This window comes from Cercospora beticola, chromosome 5 (genome assembly GCF_033473495.1).
Source record: "Cercospora beticola chromosome 5, complete sequence".
Classification (NCBI taxonomy): domain Eukaryota; kingdom Fungi; phylum Ascomycota; class Dothideomycetes; order Mycosphaerellales; family Mycosphaerellaceae; genus Cercospora; species Cercospora beticola.
Window position 1 is genome coordinate 3,306,093 of NC_088939.1, and position 11,450 is coordinate 3,317,542.

Here is an 11,450-nt window from a genome sequence, read left to right on the forward strand (position 1 = left end):
AATAACTTTAAGGTCTCTACTTAGGAGCTTTTATATAGCCTTAAACTATTATACTCCTAGTTTCCTTCTAAGCTCTTTATAGCTTATCTTCTTTACTATCTCCCTTTCTTCTTAGTTTCCTATTCTTACTAAGATAGTTATAGATATCTAAGGCTAGAGCCTTAGTATTATATATCTAAATTAGGCTATCTAGGCCTATATTTTAGAGATAGTAGTAGTAGGTATTAGGCGGCTCTAGAAAGTTTTCTAGATAGCTTAGAGAGTCTAGGACTCTTCCTAGCGGAGGGCGAGGTAGAGGAGGGCCTATTAGGCCTATTAGAGGAGGAGGAGAGTTAGAGAGAGAGAAAGAGTTATCTAGATATCGAGGTAACTCTAGATCTATTCTATAAGTATTTTTAGGTTCTTTTAGATTATTAGTTTTAGAGTATTAGTATTAGTAGTTGTTTTCTAGCCTTATTAGCTAGAGAGAGGTAGTTACGAGCAGATTTAGGCCGCCTAGGAGTTAGAGTCGTAACTTCCTTCTTCTAGGCTCCCTCCTCTACTCGTAGCGTCGTAGTATCGGTCGGAGAGTATTATCGCGTATTAGGAGGCCTCGAGGCCTTCCGCCGTCGTCGTCGTCGCCTACTAGAGCGCGTTTATATTTTTTTTTTAGCTAACCTTATAATTAGTAGCGACGTAAACCTTATACGTATTCTTACTATAATAGCCGATAAGGCGACTAACTTTACTACGCTACTAGAACTTCTTACTACGAGCTATACTATAGTCGTAGACGATAGTAGTATAGCTATAAGCCTTTAAATATACTAATACTAGCTATATTCGAGGTTTCTATATCTACTCTACGTATACTTAATAAAGTAACTTACCTTTTAGTACCTAACTCGGAAGGATATTAAGAAGGTAGGTAGCTATCTCTATAGTATACTTCTATAGTACTAGTAGCAACTTGCCTTAAGCTATTAACTTCCTAGCTAATTAATAAATAATATAGTTTAATACTTCCGCCTTACTATTCTACGTTAAGCTATAAAGCGTAGTAACTTAAAGGACTATACTCTTAGTAGTAGCGAACTTCTCGAGTTCGTAACTACTATATTTGCTACCTCTATTAAGATAGAAGATTTAAATCTTCTTCTTATCTTATATAAGCTTATTAGCGTAATACTTCTTAATATAGAACTATATAGCTAACTTATATATCGCTACTATAAGCGTACGCTTAAGAGTAGCTAAGTTAGTAAATAAAGTAAAGTACTTAGCTCCTAAGAGTAATACTATACGAACTATAACTACGTCTACTACTATAATAGTATTTAGCTCGGTTAGACGAATTATTAGAACGTAGTTATATACTTTATACGCCGTCGCTATACGATAGACGATATACTCGCGTAGATAATACTTAGACTAATTAGAATATTTAAGCTAGATATAGCTTCTAGTAGCTAATATTACTAGTATATAGCTAGAGGTATAGCTAAGGCAATTATACTAGATATCTATCGTCGCTTTAACTAATAGTAGAACCTTCGAGTTTACTAAAGTAACTTCCGAGGATATCTTAACGCTTAGTAATAAAGAAGTTCTAAGTTTAAGGTATAGCAAACTATAGTTAGTATAAAGATAGGCGATAATAATACGACTATTACTATTTAGAGCCTATAATACCTATTCGTAGTTATAGTAATAAATATCGAATTATATTCTCGTAGGTACTCGTCGGATAGGTATAATATAGTAGAAGTAGAAATAATAAGTAGGAACTAACTAAGTTAATTATATTAGTTAGTTATAGGTTATATCTTACTCCTAAGATAGGTATTAGCTAGGTTATATAACCTAGTATTATATATCCTATATTACCTAATCCTAATCTCTAAAGTATCTCTTAGAATATCTAACTAGACTATACTTTCTAATACTTCTACTTAGGCTAGATAGTCTTCTACCTATATTCCTATATTTAAATCTATCTCTAAATTATAATAAGTTATTAGGTACTATAGTTATATAGTTAGAGCTATATACCTAATCTATCTTAGTTTAACTCCTTAGCCTAGTATCTACGAATCCTTCTTCTAGTATATACTATAAGAGGGATAGCTTCGTTTTTGCTTCTCTACTAGGCTTTTTCCTTTTAGACTATATATAGATTCCTAGATCCTAATTACTTATTAAGTATAGCAAGCTACTTCTTCTATAGTATAACTCCTAGGCTTAGTATTATAGGTTCCGTAGTATCTCTAATACTAGGGAGCCTATCTTTTGCTAATCCTAGGTCTAGAGTTTAATCTATAGTTAGAGCTAGAATCTTTTACCCTTTTCTATATAAGCTAGAGTTGTCTTATAAACTCCTAAAACTATAGCCTATTCTTTAGTTTAGTTAGGCTATTAGCAACTATCTCTTTTATTAGAATATATTCTACTATAATCTTCCTTTACTACTAGAGATATCTAATATAGTTATATATAATATTAATATATTTAGATCTCTTATAGATATATATATCTTTAATAAGAGTTAAAGCTACCTAGTTATCCTCTATAATTTATACTAGCTTTAGCTCTCTTACTATATTAGGATAGGCTTTAATAGTTAGCTAGAATAGGTATTCTCCTACTAGCTCTATATAGTCTATCTCTCTTAAGAGTACTACTAAGAATTAAGACTACTTTATATATATATTTATAGCTATATACTTAGCTTCTATTATTAATATTATAATAGACTTCTACTTTCTACTTATCTAGGAAACTAGAGCTCTATAGAGGAAGAAGATACTTCTAAGGATTAAGACTCTATCTACCTTATCTATTATATAGTTAGAGTCTAAGTATCCTATTAGACTTCCTTTATTCCTTCTAAATATTAATTCTAAGTCTTAGGATAACCTTAGATACCTTACTAGTTTCTTTAGAGCTTATAAGTATCTCTTAGCTAGGTTAGAAATATATAAGCTTAGCCTACTAAGAGAGAAAGTAATATCTAGTCTTATTATAACTATAGGCTATATCTAGGTACTAGTTTAGCTCTAGTACTCTATCTTGTTCCCTCTCTTATTATATAAGCCTATTAGTTTTAGGCTATTATAACTATCTATTAGTAAGAGAGTTAGGTTAGCTATTTCCTTAGTTATTCCTAGCTTTATAAGGTTCTCCTAGATAAAGTATTCTTAATTAAGCTTTAAAGTTCTAGCTTATCTATCTCTTATTAACCTTATCCTAAGGATTTTCTCTAGTTCTCTAAGATCTTTAATCTTAAATACCTTACCTAGCTATTTCTTAAACTAAAGTATATCTTCTAGCTTTAGTACTATAATTAGAATATTATCTATATAGGTTAGGATTAGAATATTTCTTTCCTAGTAGATAAGAAGGTATAGGTCTACTTCTAATTATATAAACCTAATCTATTTTAACTTTAAGATATAGAGTTTGTTCTAGTCTCTTACTACTTGCTTTAGTCTATATAAGCTTCTTAGGATTTATAGGACTATATTAGGTAGAATCTTAACTCCTAGTAGTAGAATTATAAAGATTTCTTCTTAAAGTTTGCTCTTAGTAAATATATTATTTATATCTACTTAGTAGAGTTCTAGATCCTTCTTATAAACTATAGCTATAAATATCCTTAAGGTATTATACCTAACTATTAGTATAAAGGTCTTCTAGAAATTAACTCTAAACTTCTAAAAGAAACCTCTTATAACTAGTCTTACTTTAAACTTCTTAATAGCTCTACTAATTAATCTCTTTATATTAAATACCTACTTAGATATAATAAGGTTTGCTCCTTTAGGTAGAATAACCTTTATCTAGGTATTATTACTTCTTAATATAGTTAGTTCCTTTTAGACTATATCCTTCTATATATATCTCTATTTAAAGTCCTAAATTATCTCTTTATAGGACTTTAGAATAGATACCTCTTATCTCTATATAGAGACTTAAGGAGCAATTACTATAAATATAGACTCCTAAACCTCTAATAGAGCTTCCTAAATCTATTCCTATTCTTAGCTTTAGACTTAGCTTAGGAATGCCTTATAATACTTAGTACTAGGCTCCTTCTTCTATCTATATTCTCTCTATTTCTTCTAAAGTACTTATCTTATTACTATACTATAAGCTTTTAGCTCTAGGCCTAATCCTTTATCTAAAATAGATCTCCTTCTCTTTTAGCTATAGGTTTAGTCTTAGTTCCTTTCCTAATTCCTATTTCCTTATAGGTCCTACTATATAATATTTAATCCTTTTACTTTAAAATATAGTCTCCTACTAGTACTAGGACTCGCTTATCTATTAACTTCCTAGCTTAGCTTAGGTAGTTTAGTAGTTCTACTTTTCTCCTACTAGAGTTATAGTTCTCTAGAGTTTTCTTCTTCTAGATCCTCTATTCTCTAGTACTCCTTCTTATTCTTTAGTAGAGATAGTAACTATATAAAGAGTATTTAGCTAGGACCTATAGATTTAGTTACTATAGCTATAGATATAGTAGCTATAGAAAGTATAACTGCTATTAGCTTCTTTAGAGGTCTACTAACTAGGTTTCTAATAGGTATACTACTTACTTAATTAAGCTTAGGAATATTTAGCTCTATATCTCCTCCTTTCTTATACTTAAACTAAGTAGTAGTATTATAAGCTTTAATAGCTCTTATATTAGGCTCCTAGAAGAGCTATATTTTAGTAGTATTAGGAATATATCTAATAAATACGGTATCTTTGCCTCTATTTATTAGTTTATCTAATCTTATCTCTACTAGCTAGGACTTAGGATCTATATAGACTACTACTTTATAACTCTAAACTCTAAAGTATAATACTAAGAGTTAAATATCTAAAAAGGCTTCCTTAGGTAATACTTTAAATCTATTAATTTCTAGACTATTAGGAAGGGAATTTCTAATAACTATATAGGCTACTAAGGCTTCTAGCTAGAATTTAATAGGTATATAGGCATCTTCTAGTATTACTCTTATATAGTCTTTAGAGGTTTAGATTAACCTCTTAACTACTCTATTCTAGATAGAGTTATATACTTTAGTTATATAGAAGGAAATTCTATATTCCTTCTCCTACTACTTTAGTATAGTAAGAAGCTCTCTTGCTCTATTACTCCTTATAATCTAGAGGGGATTTCCCGATTATAGCTTAGCTTTTACCTTCTAGTCTCTAAGGATACTTAGTATATCTTCTCTAGACTTTATTAGGAAAGTCTATTTCTTTCTTAAGAAGTTATTAATAATCTTAAGCTACTATTTATATCCTAATTTTAAGATAGGCAAAGAACTATAGATATTAATAGAAACTAGAGATAACCTTTAGAGTTTCCTTTTAGTTTCTTTCTCTCTATATTTCTTTATCTTTACTAAGGAATATACTCTATAAGGTTAGTATTCCTTTAGAATAGGAATCTAAGCCTTTAAGTTAGATACCTTATATAGGTTTCTAAGAAGACTCTCTCTAAAATATATAAGTCTCCTATACTAAAGCTCCTACTATTCTTAGGTCTTTTCTTAGGCTTTAAAGGTATAGGCTTTATTCTCTTATTTTTAATTAAAGTATAATATTATAAGCTTCTATAATATATTATTAATCTCCTTAATAAATAGTACTCCTTCTAATAGTTTTATCTAGATAACTAGTTTCCTAGATAATAAAATAAGTATAAATTTTAGTAGTTAAATACTATACTACTAGCTAAATTAGCTCTAAGAAACAAGATTTACTCCTAGACTAGGTATAAAGAGAATATTCTTAAGAATAATCTATTTTCCTCTTTTCCTATCTATTACTATATTTCCTATATATATAGCTATTAGATAGCTACCTCTAACCTTAATCTACTTTTTTCTCTAAAGAAGTTTTAGTTCTCTAAAAAGTAATTCTTAGTTAGTTATATATAATAAAGTATAGGAGTTAAGTAGCTATCTTAATAGTATATACTTGCCTTTTACTTCTATAGTTAAGTACGTAACTTTATTAATATTATTATCCTCTAATAGAGATTAAGATACTTTAGATACTATAGAAGGCTCTATATCTTCTTAGGTAGTATATACCTTCTTAGAAAACTTCCTTAAGGTTTATCTCTTCTTAAAAGATTAGACTTTTAAGTTAAGTTTCTTTACTATTTCTTTTAATACTTCTCTATCTAGTAAAGATCTTCTTCTAAATATACTCTCTCTAGGTAGTATTCTTCTCTTCTCTACTCTACTAGCCTATTTTAAGTTAATAGTTCTCTTAGCTTTATTAAAGTATAGATACTTAGTAATACCTCTAAAATACTCCTTCTTATAGAGATAGTATTTTAGCTTTATACTTTAGATCTCTCTTCCTTTAGTAAATATTACTATTTCTTATAACTAGTATCTATACTATATTAACTCCTCTACTTTAAGGAGTTAGAGGATTTCTTTAGAGTCTAAGTTCTTCTAAGCTTAGATAGTCTACCTTATACTCTTATACTTAGCTAGAAGTATAAAGAGTAGATACTTAATCCTTATATTAGGAGTCTTATAGTATAACTCCCTCTAGTTAATCTCTATAATCCTCCTTCTAAGATTACTAAAGTAGACCTATAATTTCCTAATTATATCCTCTAGTTCTATTTTAAAGATTATAAATTCTTAGATAATAGCTATTATATATACCTATTAGACTTTACTATATTTCCTATATAGCTTTATCTAGATATTATATACTCTTATCTTATCTATTACCTTATCTTAGTTATCTATATAAAGACTTTCTATTAGGATATAGATTGCCTTTATATTATCCTTCTGCTATTTTAGACTAAACTCTAAAAATATAGTACCTTTCTCTTTACTTAATAAAGCTTTAGATACTTTAGATTTAGCTAGAGTAGGTACTAATAATCTCTTTAAGTCTAAGATTATCTAGAAGATTTCTTTTTCTCTAAGTATATTCTCCTATAGCTTAAACTATAGTCTCTAGTTCTCTCTTATTAGGATTAGTATTCTCCTTCTATCTAATTTACTTATTAAATCTATTTCTATAAAATTAAATAAATAAATCTAAACTCTAGAAATATAAGCTCTTTTAATCTAATTAGTAGCTTCTAGATTTCTGCCTTCTCTAGTTACTAAGACTCTTCTCTTTTAGCTAAAGTATCTAAGAACTCTTCTCTCTTATAGGAGTTAGTTAGGTTCTTAGGTAGAGAACCTCTAAAAGATCTACTTTCTTAGAAGAGTACTACTAGCTAGTTCTAAGGTATTAGTAGTACTTAGTACTTAGGCCTAGTCTTATCTACTTAGGTACTATAGTCTAAGGCTAATCCTTTCCTCTTTATACTCCTTTAGTATACCTCTCTTTTAAAGTAGAGTATACTTTACTAGACTTTTCTCTATCTTATCTACTCTTTAGAGACTTCTAGCTTATAACTAGGATCTTCTAAAGCTTTAAAGTAGTATAGATAGGATATACTTCTAGTCTCTCTTATACTCTTTTTCTACTTCTCTATCTAGTTAATACTATAGGTTCTATAAGAGGTAATACGTATTACTTTAAGAATAAGAAGGCTAGCTCTTTCTACTTAGAGCCTCTCTATAAACTCGAGCTTATAACCTATCGAATTATATTCTCGTAGGTACTCGTCGGATAGGTATAATATAGTAGAAGTAGAGATAATAAGTAGGAACTAACCGAGTTAATTATATTAGTTAGTTATAGGTTATATCTTACTTCTAAGATAGGTATTAGCTAGGTTATATAACCTAGTATTATATAATCTATATTACCTAATTCTAATCTCTAAAGTATCTCTTAGAATATCTAACTAGACTATACTTTCTAATAATAAATACTCTTATTTCGTAGTATCTCTATCGAAATTAAGTTAGCTACTAGTCTAGGTATATAAAGAACTTATATTAAACGCTTCTTACCTATAATATAGAAATCTAGCTTAACGATACTATAGCGATATAAGAGCGGAGTTACGTAGGTAGTTACGTAATACCTAGGTTATATAGTAATATACTAAAGATTTATAACCTAGAGCTATCTATACTTACTAAGCTCGGATATTATACCTTTTAGCTAAGAGGTAACGAAATAAAGCTCTAGGATTTCGCTATTATAAGAATATCCGAGCTTAATAGTTCTAATAGTTCGGCCGAAGTCGGTAGCTCGGTATATCCGAAGTCTTTAGTTCGATCCTTACTTAGAGCTAAAAAGTAGAGTTAAAATTACGTCGGTATACGTACTAAGGCTAAATACCTTAGTACTAGGCAACGTTTATAGATTTGCCTTATTACGTACTCGTATTACGTAACTAGGTTCTATACGCGTACGACCTATATACTTCTATAGTCCCTTACCTATCGCTTTAGAGTTAATATAACTTAGTAAGTACTCTTAGTTACGTAATATGCCGTATAGCCTCTAAGTACGTAATCCGGAGCGGGCTTAGCGCAGGGAGTTACGTAATATACGGCGGCCTCTAAGTATATAACTCGGCTAAGGCTTAGCGCCGAAGCGTCGCCTTCTAAGAGAAGAGATAGTTATAAGAGCAGAGTTATATAGGTAGTTACGTAATACCTAGGTTACGTAGTAATATACTAAAGATTTATAACCTAGAGCTATCTATACTTACTAAGCTTAGATATTATACTTTTTAGCTAAAAGGTAACGAAATAAAGCTCTAGGATTTCGCTATTATAGCTATTATATTAAACGATAACTCGAGTCGGCCTCTGCGGCTCGCTATTATTAGTTACCTCTACGGCGATACCTACCTCTATAGTAGCAGCGATACTATCGCAGATTACTATAAACTAGTATAGTAGTAAACTACTAAATTAGGTTAACGCGCTATATAGCGCGACGGCTTATAACTATACGAGAGATAGTAACTACAATGTTAATTAATTAAGGAACGAACTACGGAGGTGCTAGAAACTATATAGAAGTACTCGCTCGAGTGAATGCCAAGAGTGAACGGACGACTGCCTGAGGCATACCCCATGCATCAAGTAATACCTCTCCAGATCATATCCAAACGCAATCAAATTGTCTTCCTCGCACCACTCAGCCATTCCCATCAACCCAATCGGGATTTTCCCATCGGGATCATTCTCATATCCTACCGGGGCCGTAATAGCCGGGCAACCCGTGAAATTGGCAAGCCAAACATACTCCATATTCCGAAGTTGTTTGTTAGCGTCGGTCACGCCGTAAGCTAGCTCTCCGGCGCCGATTCTCCAGCCGGCGTTCGGGGTTGTTGGTGTGACGATAATGAGACCGGGGTGTTTTTCGTAGAGGTGAGAGAGGTGTTGCATGAGGAGGTTTCGGAGGCGCTGTGCTTGGAGAAAATCAACGCCAGTCGTTTTGCGGGCTACACCGAGGAGGACTTTATTGGCGGGGGTTAGTTTGGGTTGGTCGGCCTGGAGGACGCCGGTGGCGAGTTCGGAGAGGATGGACATGGCGTGAGCGAGTTGGCCTTCGCCGGTGTAGGGGATTGTGATGTCGACGAGTGAGTACCCTTGTTTGGAGACTAGGTGATCGATTGTTGCTTGACACGCGGACTTGACGTTAGCATCCGCCCTTTCGAACCATGGCTTGTAGATGCCTAGGACTTTGTTTCTGCTAGACTCAGGCTTTACTGGTCCTGGTGCTTGAAAGAGTGCGGCGTCGTTGTCGAGCGCGTCAGGCTGCGCCATGATGCGGTATCCCAGCTCAAGGTCAATCATATTGCCCGCCAAAGGTCCCGACACGCCGTTGCTCTTCGCGAGATTGGTGGTAGGCCGGCCTGAAATTCTTCCTTGAGACGGCTTCAAGCCATACAGGCCTACAGAGAAACAGTCAGCAGTCCGCCTCAGATCGTGAAGCACTATCTCCACGAGGAGATCGAAATGCTCACCACAATAATTGCTAGGTAGTCGAATACTGCCACCGCCATCATTGCCCTCGCAGAGAGGTGTCAAACCAGCAGCGACACTGTAAGCACTACCTCCAGAGCTCCCACCGCAGTAGATTTTCTCATTGTTGGGGTTCAATGGTGTTCCGAAGTTAGGATTATTGTTGGTCGTGTCGGCACCCAACTCGTGCATGTTTGTCTTCCCGACTATGATCGCCCCAGCATCGAGCCACTTCTGCATGCAGTAGCTAGTCGCATCGTCCTTGCGTGTATAGTCGATCTTGGAGCCAAAGCACTTGTTGTAGCCACTGCACTCATCTTAGCCGGATCAGTTACCCCGAGACAATGCAAAGCCATACCTGAGATCCATCTCGTCTTTGATCGCCACAGGAACGCCATCGAGCACGCTCAAGAACGTCCCTTCCGCATATCGTTTGGTACTTTCCTCGGCAGCCTTGAGCACCAAATCCTCTCTCACCTGTATGTACGCAGTCGCATGCTTATGTGGCGTCTTCACATCGCGTTTGATGAGCGGCAGTAGAGCCTTCGCAACCGCAGTAGGCGTGAGCTTTCCAGAAACATAAGCTTCATGATAATCCAGCGCACTCCAATGGACTTTCTTCGCCGGTTGGCGAGCAGCCCAGTCTTCCTGTGACAAAGCCTTCAGGTACTCTCCTTGGTCAGCCAGGTTGGCAGCAGCACCAGCAGCACTGCTCTTGATCACCAAGGGCTCATATCGTGGTTCAAAACCCTCTAGCTCAGGCCGATCACGTAGGGCAGCGAATCCGGCATTGTTCCACAACAACTGCTGCAAAGCACCCAATTTGGAAATCCTACGGGCACACTCAGGTGGTCAGCAGAGGCCCAAAAAAAAAAACATGAAGCAATGGTAGTAGCGATTTGCGACAGCCGCGACAAGTATTTCAAAAATATGTCATTTGCCGATGCGGTACCGGAGAGGAAGCGACGTCAAATTAATAAAAGGACTCTCTCTCATCAGACGTACAATATAGCACCAAAGTACAGCGGTAGACCCTTGACGACAGGATTCGCTGGCTCCGGAGGCTCGCGCCAAGGAGCACGCGTTTCATGCGGCTGTGGTTTGTTGATGTAGATGATCCCTTGCGGCGCGGAGGAGGACATGTCGTCGAGCTTGCGTTGCATGTATCATTATGCAGGTTCGAGGCAGGTGCAGTGTGTGTCAGGGCTGATCATTGTATCATGGCGGCCGGGGGCTGGGCGATGCGACGGAAGTGGCGCGCTTCCCACGGCCTTCCTTCCTTCTCCTGGGAGCGCCCTAGGATGGAAAGATAGGATGAGGCGTCACGGATACGCAAATGACAAACGCGAGCTGATTCAATTGCGCATCCAAGCAACATGTGCATTGCGCTCTCTATTGAACTAACTCGCGCCAGAGTGTCGTTGTCTATTGCCAACCAATCTACCAATTCTTTCCCCATGTCCGCCCATAACTTGCGCTGAACAACTTTTGAAGTGAATCCTTTTTTGCCGTCGAACATTGCCATCGTGCAACCATGAAAGCAAAGTAATAACAAAAACG

The 11,450-nt window shown here is 34.8% G+C and overlaps 1 protein-coding gene across 1 annotated transcript; it reads right to left on the reverse strand.

Moving 5' to 3' along the window:
- Positions 1-8,924: 8,924 nt before the first annotated feature.
- RHO25_008560 (uncharacterized protein) lies at positions 8,925-11,032 on the reverse strand (the record flags this gene model as incomplete). The annotated part of the gene is made up of 4 exons (XM_065603069.1): positions 8,925-9,820; positions 9,893-10,197; positions 10,249-10,722; positions 10,896-11,032. The coding sequence occupies 4 exons, from the start codon at positions 11,030-11,032 to the stop codon at positions 8,925-8,927; spliced, it is 1,812 nt and encodes a 603-aa protein (XP_065459141.1).
- Positions 11,033-11,450: the final 418 nt, after the last annotated feature.